General features: G+C 39.8%; 1 protein-coding gene across 2 annotated transcripts in view; it reads right to left on the bottom strand.

Annotated features, from left to right (window-relative positions):
* Positions 1 to 7,598: 7,598 nt before the first annotated feature.
* Abca5 (ATP binding cassette subfamily A member 5) overlaps positions 7,599 to 14,017 on the bottom strand; it is a 67,179-nt gene continuing 60,760 nt past the window's right edge. For both annotated transcript variants that reach the window (XM_052196016.1, XM_052196015.1), the window contains exons 37-40: positions 12,762 to 12,911; positions 11,824 to 11,903; positions 10,851 to 10,906; positions 7,599 to 10,087 (exon numbers count right to left, since the gene is read on the bottom strand). In XM_052196016.1, the coding sequence (XP_052051976.1) occupies positions 9,980 to 10,087; positions 10,851 to 10,906; positions 11,824 to 11,903; positions 12,762 to 12,911 (394 nt within the window). In that variant the 3' untranslated portion in view covers positions 7,599 to 9,979. The remainder of the gene's footprint in view (positions 10,088 to 10,850; positions 10,907 to 11,823; positions 11,904 to 12,761; positions 12,912 to 14,017) is intronic.

Here is a 14,017-nt window from a genome sequence, read left to right as displayed (position 1 = left end):
TGCTGTTAATTCCGCTCTCCCAGGAGGGGCAGTCTGGAATAAGGAAAGAGTGACATAATCACGTGAATTCCTGTGAGCCTCCCTGAGTGAATAAAGGGTCAATCACTGGGTAAGTAGGCGGGACTTCTGGGTTGGACAGAAGGAGAGAGAAAGCAGGGGGAGAGTTAGGGGCCTTTTGATTGGGGATACCTTAAGGGCAAGATGTAGCTGCTAGTGTCTCCCGTTTTCATGGCGGATCTACCAGGATTCACTACTGGACGAATTGGACTTAATATGGCTTACAAGATTAGGATTCTAGTTGTCACGCCATGAGATTGAGTTACCATTGATTCTGAACTAAGCTTGTGTGGTGTTTTAATTCTTGTGGCGACTTGACTGGGTTCCAGAGAGAAAGGTACAGGGGCAAAGCGTGGGTTTGCCAGATGTGCACCACACAGGCCATGGGGGTTTTGAAGCACGGGGCGGGCGTGGTAGCGACCCACCAGTGGGAACTTAGTGAGTTGGCTGGAGACGGTTCTGGAACCACCAAGCCAGAGAGTGTTAAGATGAGAACACCCCGCTGGTGCAGTGTGGCCCTCCGGTGCCTGGTGTAGCGTGGGAACACCATAGTCTTTTTTGATATTTCCCGCAACAGGGTTCACCTTCATTTCAAGAGACTTTACTTTTAAGTCACTTAGTGGATTTAGAGGGTCGGAAGAAGGGTGTTATCTGAATACCTATTGATTAGAATTTGATATTGATATCACTATTTGGACCTATCTGTCCCTTTTTAATCCAGTAATATGTTCATGAGATTCAGTGCATCAGTGTTCAATACACTTATAATCTTCATATCTTGATGGATTTCCTCTTTATTCTTACATAGCCACCTTGTTTCTTTCTGATTTTGGTTTGACTTAAAAACCAAATAAAAATGCAGTTACTCTACCTGCTTTCCTTTTTCCTTCTTGGTATATCAATATTCATCCTTCTTTGCCTTCAGCATATTTGTCTTGGTCTGTATATATATTTCTTGCAAACAACAAACTGAAAATTGTTTATATTTCAATTTGCTTGTATATGTATCTTAAACAGAGAGATAAGGACACTTTAGGATTATTAAGAGATATACGTCAATTCCTATTAATTTTATTATTTGCTCTCCGAATCTGTTCAAATTTTTTCTTTCTTTTTTTTTTTTGTTCACCTTAAGCTTTTGACTTTCTGAGTTCCTGAATGTTGTGTCTGACTTTTTTTTCTTTTTATAGCTGTTTGATCGTATTGCTTCCTTATCTTTGATCTCTGATTTGGCTGTTCCTTTCTGTTTCCATGCATTGGTAGTGCTTTCTTTTGTGTCTTCTATTTGATTTACTGAGTTTTAATTTCCAATGTTTCTATTTAGCCTTTTGTTTTCAGAATTACAAGTCCCTTGAAGTTGTGAACATTTTTCCCCAGGTCCTGAATAACCCTCCTAGTCCATTCATCTGGTTATCTGAATACTCTATGAAGTCACTGATCATGTAAAATGCTCAGCTTTTGAATTCTTTGTCCAGAAGTAACAGTTTCAGCACAGTGGGGCTCAGCTATAGGAAGGGCATGATCCTTCTGAGGTATCGTGCTGTCTTGCTTTTACACATTTCCTCTGTTTCTGTTGCAGTTTGTACGCCAGTTGAGGTGGGCATCTGTTTATCTTCTGTTTATCTGGGGTCTGCTTGTTGAACAGCCTTCTCCGGAGGGCTCAAGAGCCAATACCACTCAGTCATTAGAAAACAAGTTACCAGAACAAGTACAGGAAACCAAAAGTAAACATAGGAATACAATTAAAGCCAACTAAGGCTGACCAGTATACCAGTAACTACAGAAAATGAGGAAAAAAATGTAAAAAAGATATGAGGTTAAAAACAATAAACAAGTTACACAAGGGCTCTGGGAAAGAGTAAAAAGAAGCAGTCAAGTCAAATATAAAGGGGAAAGTGGGGCTGTGAGGGAGATAAAGGAGCAATGGACAAACCTGATTACAGAGAAAAGAAAAGGGATTAAAATCGGGGAAAGTTAGTAAGTAAAAAATAAAAACAATCTTTCTAAAAATAACATAAAAACAAAGGGGTTAAAATGTAGCTGGGTGGTAGACTCCCTGCCCAGCATCCACAAAGTTCTGCACTTACTCCCTAGACAGACAGACAGACACACACACACACACACACTGTCTTAGTCAGGGTTTCTATTCCTGCACAAAACATCATGACCAAGAAGCAAGTAGGGGAGGAAAGGGTTTATTCAGCTTACACTTCCACATTGCTGTTCATCACCAAAGGAAGTCAGGACTGGAACTCAAGCAGGTCAGGAAGCAGGAGCTGATGCAGAGGCCATGGAGGGATGTTTCTTACTGGCTTGCTTCCCCTGGCTTGCTCAGCCTGCTCTCTTATAGAACCCAAGAATTCCAGCCCAAAGGTGGAACCACCCACAAGGGGCCCTCCCCCTTGATCACTAATTGAGAAAATGCCCCTCAACTGGATCTCATGGAGGCATTTCCCAAACTGAAGCTCCTTTCTCTGTGAGAACTCCAGCTTGTGTCAAGTTGGCACACAAAACCAGCCAGTACACACATAAACACATACACCCAGGGTAAAAACAAACCTTAAAATATGAAGTAAAAAAGAAAAAAGGGTTTTAAAAAAAAAGCAAAAGCAAATAAGGAAAAGAAAGGTTAAGGGTTTTTTGAAAATAAAAAACCAGACTTATAGAGGCTTCTTTGGGGTTCGCTCTGAGGCTGGAACTTTCAGCTATGGCATAGATGCAGTTGTAGCTTAAGGTCCTTCTCCTCACTATTCAATTGGCTGCTCTTTGTGCACGGATGGCCAAGCCAGTCTAGTATCAGTCGTCACTACAAGGATGAATTCTTCTTAGAAGCTTTCCTTCTCTGCGCATCAGGATTCACTGTTAGCACACTGAACTATAGCCTGCGGACTTGGCAGGTTCACATTCACTCCAGAAACCTCCCACTTTGCGCATCAAGCTGTAGCTAACGTCCAGAGCCATGGGGCGTCCCTGAGTACACTGGAGGGTGAAAAAGGCAGATTTGCACTGGACGGCAAGAACCCAGGGAGCCTAGCGCTCTGCTTGCTAGTCCCAATGCATTTGGGCAGTAAACCAAAATGGCGGGAAGCAAGTCTAAAGGAAAACAGTGATCTGTTAGACCAGAACAAAAAGTACTATTAAAAACCAATCCATGCTATTGCCGAGCCTAGCCGGTGGTCTCCGTCTGTTCCCAGCCCGGCACATAGCCTGAGACCCGCATATTTCCTTGCCAAGGCCTCTCCCACCAACGCGGGCTCTGCCTCTCCAGCACTGGAGGTTGCTCTCTTGGTCCCAGCCGGCGGGTAACTGTGCCAAACCCGCTCAGTACTCCCAGATTTCCCAAGGCTAGCTGTGGGCACACCCTCGCCAACCCATGCTCCACTGCCACCTTTTCCCTACAGCTCAACCTTGCCCAATCTTCCCATCCCAAAGTCTGGCTGAATTCCGTCTTGGCTAAGTTCTTTCCCTCTGGCCCACCTGAGTCGCTGCAGAATGGAAAACGCCAGACAATCTACGCTTAGAATCAATAGATCCTGGTGGGCGCGGAACCTATCACCCTAAATTCATCATCTATTCTATGTTAGAAATCCTTCCGGTGGCAGATGCTGGTGGATTCTGCCACCAAGTCTCACAGTCCCTGGCACACATCTCGCCTGCTTTGCTCCCGCTTCCCCTTCTAAAAGGAAGTGCTGTCTTCCTGCCCTCTTCCTCTCTCGGACCCGGAAGGCCCGCCTCCTCTTCGCCCAGTGATTGGCTTCTTGTCATCGTTATTACCCAATCAATCAACTAGGGAACAATTCCGCTACAGAAAACCCCCGTGAGAGGACCCGGGAGCCTAGGAAGCTGGGTTTAATCGTGAGGCTAGGCCTGTCATCTCAGAATAACTGAAGAAGGGCGCTGAGCTCTGGAGAGCAGACAGGCCTCTGGAGCTGCCTTCCTGTACTTTAGCCCTACAATTAAACACAGCTTGCTGATGTCTGACTATTCCCTGCTCCATGGCTGTGCCTCGTGGCTCCTGTAGGCCCAATCTCTTCCAGACTCCTTCAATTGCAGCTGTTCCGTTCTCCGGAAAGTGTCTCAATCTCAAACACTAGGCCCTCCTCTCAAGACGGCACCTTGCTATACCATTAGAAGTTATAAGACGCAGCCCGATGGATTCCTTTTCCAACACTGGCCTACCATGCACGGGTCACTGAAACACCTTATCGTCTCGCTGGATCTATGAATTACAACAGGTGTGAGCTTGCTCTTTGCTGCAACTGCCAGTCTTTCAGCAGAGATGCCAAACTTAGCTTCCGTGTGTTACGGCTTTGGTGCTCCAGCCCCCACATCGCCCCTGTAGCTGAGGCTAAGAGATGTTTCCTCTTTTCCCCCTGCATAACCTGTTTATCACTAGTCAGAACATATTCATGATTCCCTATATTCTTTCTCTGTATCTTGAAATAAAGACTGTTTTGCTACACAGCATTCTTTCTCAGAATCACACCAAGAAAACCTCTAAACTGCCACCATCCAGGCTCCTGTCCCCAGCATGGGACTTTAATGAAGCCAAATATCTTCAGATGGTGAGCAGTTAGTTTTCAAATAGTCCAAGAAAATGGCATTTTTTATATCAATGGGATTTCGATTCTCTCACTAAAGGAATTATCAGCTAAATCTTTAAATGACTCTGTGAGAGAAGCAGTAAGCCTATTTCAAATGCATAAACAACACTGGCTTTACTATTGAAAGTAACAGTTGAGAAATAAAAGAGCAGACTGGAGATTGCAGTGACGACTCTAGTAACAAAGGTGATACCCCAATGATCCCTTTTTAAGGGTTTTGTTTGCCCGTCTCTGCCAGTCCACCTCCCAGTTTTTTAAGTTATCAATAAACTCTCTCTTAAATAAGAAGTGCTGAGATCCCCTGGTCACGGGCTGGAGAGCTGGCTCAGGTTAAGAGTGCATTCTGCTCCTCTAGAGGATGCCAAGTTCAGTTCCCAGCCCTTCATGGAAGCTCACTGCTGTCTGTAACTTCAATCCTAGGAATTCTGACATCTTCTGGCCTCTGCTGGTACTGCATGCACGTGGTGCACAGAGAGACATACAGGCACAACACTCAAACACATAAAATAAGCAAACACGTCAATAAAATCTAAAAAAAAAAAAAATCCTTTAAGACTGTTTTGTATAATACCTGAAAAACTCAAGATTTGTGTCTTATATTTTTTGGTGGTGTGTTGCGGGGAAATATTCAAAAAGACCAACCCGCCAACTCCCCATGGGTTCTGATCACACTCACACGCTCCTGCCGCCACCAAAACCCTTGAGCTGCTGGTCTCTAGGCCAGCAAACTTTCCATACCTCTGTTAGCCATCTCTCCAGCAGGGGACCTCGAGTTCCTCTCGCTACCACGCAATGCCCCACACACCCAGCTCACCATCCGATTACCCAGAAGAAGCATACCCTCAATGCTTATTTAGTTAGCCAATTAGATTTATGTGTACTATAGACACAATTACAAGATGTCAATGCAGTTAATTCCAGAGCCAATTAAAAGTGACAAGCTTTATTCCACTATTTCTAACCTTATAAAAATCACACAGAAAAACGTCTGAAGCCATTCTGGTCCTCCGACCTGTGACCCTCACGCTATGCCCTCTTCTCACAACCACTTGCTCCAATCACAGACCCTCTCTGTTCGGATGAAACTAGACAGGAAAATTCCTGCGACAGTTGTGAACCTAGCCTTTAACGGCTGAGCCATCGCTCCAGCCCAGTTTTGTGACTTCTTAAAGGCATCAAAGGAGGGACTGAAAACTAGAGATTTACTCCTCGAGTTGGCCTACAAAACCTATCACGATTGTATCTGGAAGGGCTTTGCTTTCAGTTTGACAAATGGCCGAGACGGTCTACTGGCTCGCTTCACATTTCTAGTCCTTTGTGCCATCTCTTGAGCCCTGTCACTGCTTCCCAAACAGACTAGCACTTATGACGCCAACACACTCAGTAGAGCTGAGCCTCTGGTCACCTAGATTGCCTGGCCAGCTCTGCCCCAGCTCAGAAAGCTTCACCCAACTCCTTCCCGCACAGCCCTCTGCTGCCGCCTAGCGGTCAAAGGGTTTATCCATCTTTCCACCGTGCCAACGTTGCTCTTGCAATAGAAATTGAACTTGTTTTAATTTTTCTTCTTTTTGGGGGGAAGGTGACAAGGGTAGGGAGAGACCTGAGAGGACAGGAAAGTGCGTGTTATCAGGGTGCATGATGTAAAACTCCAAAATAACTAATAAAAATATTATGTTTGAAAAAACTGGGGCTTTTTCCATATGACAGAAATAAGACTTTTTTTTAATGCAAACTTTAATTGTAGTGTTAAAAATAAAACACCTTGCCGGGCAGTGGTGGCGCACGCCTTTAATCCCAGAATTTGGGAGGCAGAGACAGGCAGATTTCTGAGTTCAAGGCCAGCCTGGTCTACAGAGTGAGTTCCAGGACAGCCAGAACTACACAGAGAAACCCTGTCTTGAAAAGAAAAACGAAAACAAAAAACCTTTAAATAAATAATTTTGGAATTGCTCCATTTCTGGATCAGAGTCATTCTCTCCAACATGGAGCTCTGCATTTAATGGTAAATTGTTATTATAAGTTCTTTTGACTTTAAACTAGACAAAATGACCAGAATATGTTCAGTGGCTCTCTGAGCAACAAAATTCTCTTATTTTTTCTTGGTTGTCTACTGTTGAGTTTAAATATGATTAAACTACAGTTCTTCACAATGTTTTCTTATCCCTCACTTTATGCAGGTCCTTAAGGGATATGACCATTTTAATTACAGGTAATTGCTTCAATTTTGAATTTAAGTCAGTCATCTAATTATGAATACTAAATGAATTTTGGTATACAAAATGAAGTGTCATAGATTTTTTTAGCTCTTAAAGTTTATTATTAATAATATATGCACATTCATTTTTCTTAAAGGGCAGCATTGAGAATTGTACACACAGCACATTATGAATAGAAAACAAGTAAATTTTTACCTTATAAGAATAGCTGATACAAAAATAATTCACCTGAGAATAAATTCTTTCACTTTATGTAATATGCTATTTCAGGGGGGGAGAGATGAGAACTCAATGCTAACAATATTAAAAATACATTAAGAAAAAACATTTGCTATTTTAAAACAAGTCATGCCTTTTGGAATGCTACATGAAAATATAAGATGGCATTTTAACAAATGTAAAAAGCGCGATCAGAAAGACAGTGAGTGACCAACAAATCATCAGAACAATACTCACCCTAAGGAGTTAACTGTGCTACTCACTTTCCTATAAGATAGTCTTAACACTAGCAGCAAGGCATTTTCATATCATAACTGGTTACTGAAGTATCTCCTTTTAATAAAATGTAAGATCTTACAGAGCCAAAATAGTTCTTCCTTCTACCCGAAGAGCCCATCCCGGAAACAGTCACTGGAAGGTGTGCTGAATTAAAGTATCAAAAAATGTTTTAACAGTGAAAACTAAAACTGACTAAAAATAATCTTTGCCAAATTAATTTTTGAAAAAAAAAAAAGAACCACGGCTTTTTCCTAAGAATCATGCGGAAGGAGTGGAAGGAAGCCCCCACAGAAAGCTCTCCTGCAGAAGTGAAGGCTTCTCATCCCCACCACCTGAGCCCCGCCCGAGCCCCGTCTTCGCAGCTCTGCAGAGCCAGCCTTCCTTCTGCCCTGACTGTTTGGCCACAGATGGAAAATATAAGGCAGGAAGGTGATGCTGCAGTTTGTTGTCACTTATTGTTTACCTGTATTGAAAAGGAACAAAGCTCTGAAAGCAATTTAAGATAATTTAAAATGAATCCATGTGTAAAAACAAACTATCCACTGTAATATGAATGAACACACAGCAAACAAGACGAGACAGTACAATCTCGACTTTCATTCCCTACAAAAATTACACTTTACACTGAGCACTGCTAACAGACAGGATCTACATGAGAGCAGGCAGCTGGCTAGCCTGTGCTGACCGTGTCTGTGAGACAGCTGCCTCAGAACAGCCAAGCGCCTCTAGAACAAATGAAACCTACCTTTTCCGCAGCTGTCCTAATAAACTATCAGTGCAACTTTATTTGTTTGTTTTTAAGGGTGTGTGTGTGTGTTCTAGCTTAGAGTTACAAAAATCACATCCCCCAAAAAGGCCCAAGGTACTTAAATACTAAAAGATAGCTCTTCAAGTTTACGGCACCATTTAGCAATGAGTTGCTGAGAAAATACAATGTGCTATTTATAATGTATCGGCAAAAATAAAGATTTCCTCTTAAATACATCTTGACTATATTTGTCATGCAGCAATCATTAATTAAATGATTAATTAAATGTAAGATTCTTAAGGGATATCCAAAATTATAATTTGGTATCAGGAGGCAAGCTATTGCCAATGAAATCTTACAAGAAGAACTTGGGGGGAGGGGCATGTCATAAAATCCAAGCAGACTTGTAGGGTCAATTATATTAGAGTACCTCTAAGATACAAGACTAAACAAATATCTTTAGGAAGGTGGAAAGATATTGCCAAAGCAATAGAGAAAATTGTCAGCCATGTACCACCTTGTACTGAGAAAGGAACCCTTGAACTATCTACTAGTGCATAAAATCACACATTTCACTACCCAACAGGACCAAAAGTTCATTAAATCTTCCCAACATTAAATAATTAATAACTTCATTGAAAGCTTGACCATTTAAAGTGGGTATAAAGCCCTTCTGGTCTTGCTATTGTTCTTTACATCTTACATTGTTCTTTACAAAAAGTCATACCACAATATATGTTTTTACAAAGCTAACACTTATACAACAGACTGAAATACAGTATCAACTACATTATATTTGTATACCTGTCCATATGAGTCATAAAATGAAATATTTCTAAGATTAATTATCACATTTCAACTCTGTCACAAGAGTGAAACTCTTAATTTTTATTTCTTAATTTAACCCTTGAAAGAGTTCCTATTTTCTACTATGTTCTTAGGTGACCTTTTAAAGAAATGTGTATGTTGATCTACTTACAACTCAAGAGGATCAAGTAATACAATTTAGTAATAAAAGTGGTTATCCATTACAATTCTTATCTAGGAATAAACTTAAGTGTGCCCTATGTGAGGAAGGCAGCTCGCCGTCGGCGTTTGGAGGAAGGTAGATTAACTGCCCTACCTCAACAAGCGGCTGTCATTGCAGCCTCAGACCCTCGGACTACTACACACTGAAGCTCTAGTTTTAGTGTTTCTGTGCATTACGATCACCAAACACATTTAGATTTTAATGTAGGCAACACACATGCAAACATCTAATTGCCCATGTCTGCAATCACTCCCTAGACTAGGACTTCCCTTTATTACTGGGACAATGACTGCCACCTGGTGGACACCACCTCAACCGTTCCACATTTACACAGGCCAACTTCCACTAAGAGCTTCTTTTAGAAATCTTAAAAGGAAAAGCCAGTTTCTGCAATTGCTTTGGGTCTCTTTTCTACGTTATTAGTCGGGTATTGGTCTTTTTAATTAGCACTGGGAAATTACATAATTATGTAACAGTATAAAATTTAAAATTATTCAGAATTATTCTTTTATTATTTCTTTAAATCTTAAGTTGAGAAATATTGTTTTTCTGAAATGTGAAAAGGATGGTGTATAGACTATCTTCAACATACTTCAAATATAAACATGTAGGTGGACAATTACACACAAATTTATTTTAAAAAAACCCAAACATATAGCCATGGTGTGTAAATTAAGGAGTTTAGGAAATTTCCAAGTGCTTTCATGTTTTTGAATAACTATTCAAGTAATAAACCTTTAAAATCAAAGTTAAGATAAAAGAAGGAAAAAATAGAATAAAAAAGGATAAATAAATTCCGGTCAGTAAGCCGAGTGAGCACACACATTCAGAACACCACTCTGTCCTCCTGCGTCCGCTCCCACCACAGTGTGCTGTTTAAAGTCCCACAGCTATTGTCTTCTTCCTCTTGTTCTTTAGTAAGTTCTACGAAAACCTAGATAAAAGGAGAGGTCAGCTATTGTATCATTCAGAGGACTTTTAACGAAGTCAGACAAGGATCAAGGGATCCTACTTGATAGTAGTAGGATCAAGTAGAATCAAGTAGGATCAAGGGAACTGATACTATTCAAACAAAGCAAGGTATGTCCAGTAGCTACAAAGACAAATACATATTTAGAGGGTTAATACATTTTCTAATATACCAAGTAGCAGTGTCATAAAATAACTTAAAGTTGTTTAAACAATTTAAAATACTATAATATAAAATAATGCCATGAGTCTTTTAATATATCTCAAGCTTAACAAAATAAAATTTACTTGAATTAATTATTCAAAAGTATACATGTATATCAAACCATCACACTGTAGTTAATAAATATAAATAATAGGACTATTCAATTAAAGATGTTTTAAAATGGAATTGGACAAAAAACTAAGAGGAAGCTAAAGTTGCAATTCCGATTAACTTGTAAGTTGGGGCTGCTGAGATGGCTCAGCAGTACCTTTTGTCAAGCCCAAAGACCTGAGTTCATTCACCAAGGCACACGGTTGAAAACTGCCAACCACAGGTTGTCCTCTAGTCCCCACTAAAATGTTGTGGCCCTTGCACGCCCACACCCACACATGAAATAAGTAAGTAAATGTGTTTTAGGTTTATAGTTTCAAATGCCTATAACATCAGTCTCTACATTACAGACCTAAGCAATTGCTACTAGCTAACCTTAACCGTAATTGTTTCTAATTTAACTTTACAGTACCTGTTCCAGGGTTGCTTGAGAAAAGCTATATTCTTCAATGGCAAAAGTGTGTTTTGCTATAAAAACATAAAAATAGCATTTTACTTAGTGATATTTTTAAGGAGTGAGATGGCAACTAATTCTACAGTATCTACTCTGCTTCTTTAAAACTCTGTCAACAACGTATTCCAAACTGGAGCTGCCCACGTGCTACTCCCTCAGCCCTGCTTCTCTCTCGCCCAGGTCCACCGTAAACAGATCCCCTGTAAACAACCAGCATCGACTGGTCCTTGGCCTGCTTCATGTCTAGCTTAGCTCCTCCTTCCCTCCAGTGTCTTGTTCTTCATCATTCCTTTGTTTCCTTGTGGTGTCAGACCTCTACCCCCAATCACTACGTCAGCCTGTTCAGGATCCTCAGACCTCTATCCCCAATCACTACGTCAGCCTGTTCAGGATCCCTAGATTCAGTTCCTAACATTGGTCATCATAAGCTTTGCTACATTCCCTTCATTTCCTTTTCCAATCTAATACCAAATTCTATAGTCTATTTATTCTTTTAATCATAAATTATCAGGAAGGTAAAGTTTCAGAATTAATAATTAGTCTACAGCTATAGAGATACATGAGATATAAGTATCAGAATCCCCTACCAGAATCCCCATAGAGAATGATAAAAATTCTATATATGTTTCAGATTCTGAAGTTTTTCTGAATTATACCATGAGAACTGAATTTGCATTATTCCACTTGAAGTCCTCCAATATCTCGTTCTCCCACATTCCCTCTCAACGACTTGACTTCTTTTTTAAATTATTGTTAAATATTTATGTATGTATAGGCATAAACACTTATATTTATTTATCTTAGAATAAAAGAACAAAAGATTATATTTGCTATAACTGGAACAATAACCTGGCTCCTAGTTCTAAACTTTCTGAATAAGATCCTTTCATTACTTGGAAACTGTTTTACAATATTTTCAAATGCTACTTGCCTTCTTCCAACTTAGCGAAGGATTGTGAGAGAGACTGAACATCTTCTTTTGGAATTTTATAAGCCAAAATAGAAGAAAAGCTGAAAAACAAAGATAAAATACAGAAGGATGGAAAATTTAACTATTGTGTTTGCTTGAATGCTAAAGCTTAAAACGTTTTAAGTTTAAATTTAAATTCTAATAATCTACTTGATATTCATTTTCCTAAAACCTGTGTGCAGAAGGACAGGATAATAATACCATGTGATTATCACCCTGAAGTAACTACAGGCCTCTTTTCTGACAGCCAGTTCTCTACTGCTGACACTATAGCAAATTAAAATAGAAGGAGATGCAGACAAAGTCTAACTGAAAATGTGCATGTTTATGACTTCTTGTTGCAAGATATTTGGTCACACTGTGAACCCTAGTATTAAAGCCTGTCTCTAGTTTGAGTGTGGCTCAGCCCTATCACACACCTTTAATCCAAGAGTGTGCAAGGTATTTGATCACTGTGAGATCTTGCACTGGTGTACTGGGAAAACCTGTTTCTAGGTGTGGTGAGGCTCAGCCCTGGCACACACCTTTAATCTGAGAGCTTTCTGATTACTGTAAACAAAACTGAGTAAAGCCAAAAGGAGTGAACATAGGAGAAAACCATAGAGACTGAGAGGAAATCGGGAGGACAGAGAGGCATGCAGGAAGTAGGAAGGAGAGACATTCAGTTGGGAGGGTTTTTAAGACAGTGTAGAGAAAAACTGGGTTTTTTTCCCCACTTCTGGGATTTGGTTGAGGAGGAAGATCAGCTGGGTGCTTTCTCTGCCTCATGGAGCTGGCAGGATTTCACCCCAGCGTCTGGGTCTTAAGTCATCATTTGGTAAAACAAAACGTTTGGGATTTTGTTTTTAAAACAATTTCAACTCTATAAAATGTATTAAATATATTTAAAAAGTTGTTACCTCTCTTGGCGGCTTGCATTTGGGAAAATATATTGAATTTCTCTTTGAAGGCGATCTATTTCCAAGTTTTCTATCCAGTCCTTTAATTTAATTTCCAAAAAGTAGCCTTTACCAAACTTACTCTTTAGATGTTGTACTGTTCCAATACATCTAAAACAATTTTTAAAAGAAAGAGCTAAAATGACGTAACCGTTTTCAAAGAATGATTTCTTGATTAAATCTCTGCATTTTTTTTAAATAAAGTCACTGGCAATCCTTTACATGTATAGAAAAGTTGCAAGCATCATGCAACACGCTCAGACACTCTTTATCTAGTCTCATTTTCACTAATATTTTCTTCTTTTATTCTTATGACAAGTGTGTCAAAATCAAGCGACCTCTGTTATACAGCTCTAGCCAGGGTCAGACCTGGGTTGACTCCTTTCCGTTAGTATCTTTTGTTCCAGAGTCTATCCCAAACTACACCTCATTTCCAGGAGTCTATCCCAAGCTACACCTATACCTTACTTCCAGGAGTCTATCCCATGCTGCATTTAGTTGCTATGTCTCTCTTGTTTCCAAAGTTAATGACATTTCTAACTCAGTCCTTCTTTCTCACGACTTGCACAGCTTTAAGGAACTCTGATCACATGTGTTGCTGGAATATCCTTCAATCTGTGTTTATGTCTGTGTTACAATAGGTTTTGAGCTGTGGACAAAGAGAGCCATATCTGCACATGTGTCTTGCTATACTATAGCAAACCTCAGGGTGTGCAGTATTTTCTGTTACATATGGTGTCTGAAAGCTTTTCAACTGTGGACTTTACTGCTCACAGTTCTTATTCCTTTTCCTTACTCAGTTTTCCAGGAGAAATTGATTATATCCAGCATTAACCTGAGATCAAGAGAGGGTAAGCTTCCTTTGAGGAAACAGACACAGATTCCTTGGAATCCCTGTGTAAGGAAAATGTGCCTCTTTGCACGCACTTATTTATTCAATCAACCATTTCTTTATACAAATATAAACTCAGTTATTTTATACTTTGTGCTATGATTCAAAACAATGTCCAGTATTTTAAAATAGTCTAATAATTTTTAAATAACAAACACAAGACATAAAAACGTACTGATACAGGTAGCTGAACATATTTTGTAAAATATAGATACACATGTATTTCCAAAAAGTTCTATACAAAACTGATTTTTAAAACTAAAAGTTTTGACATTTCAAATTAATGTATAGTCCTCTATATTTTTTAAAAGATCACATTCAAAAG

This window comes from Apodemus sylvaticus, chromosome 10 (genome assembly GCF_947179515.1).
Source record: "Apodemus sylvaticus chromosome 10, mApoSyl1.1, whole genome shotgun sequence".
NCBI lineage: Eukaryota > Metazoa > Chordata > Mammalia > Rodentia > Muridae > Apodemus > Apodemus sylvaticus.
Note: the sequence above shows the minus strand (reverse complement) of the source record. Positions and strands in the feature narration are given on the sequence as shown.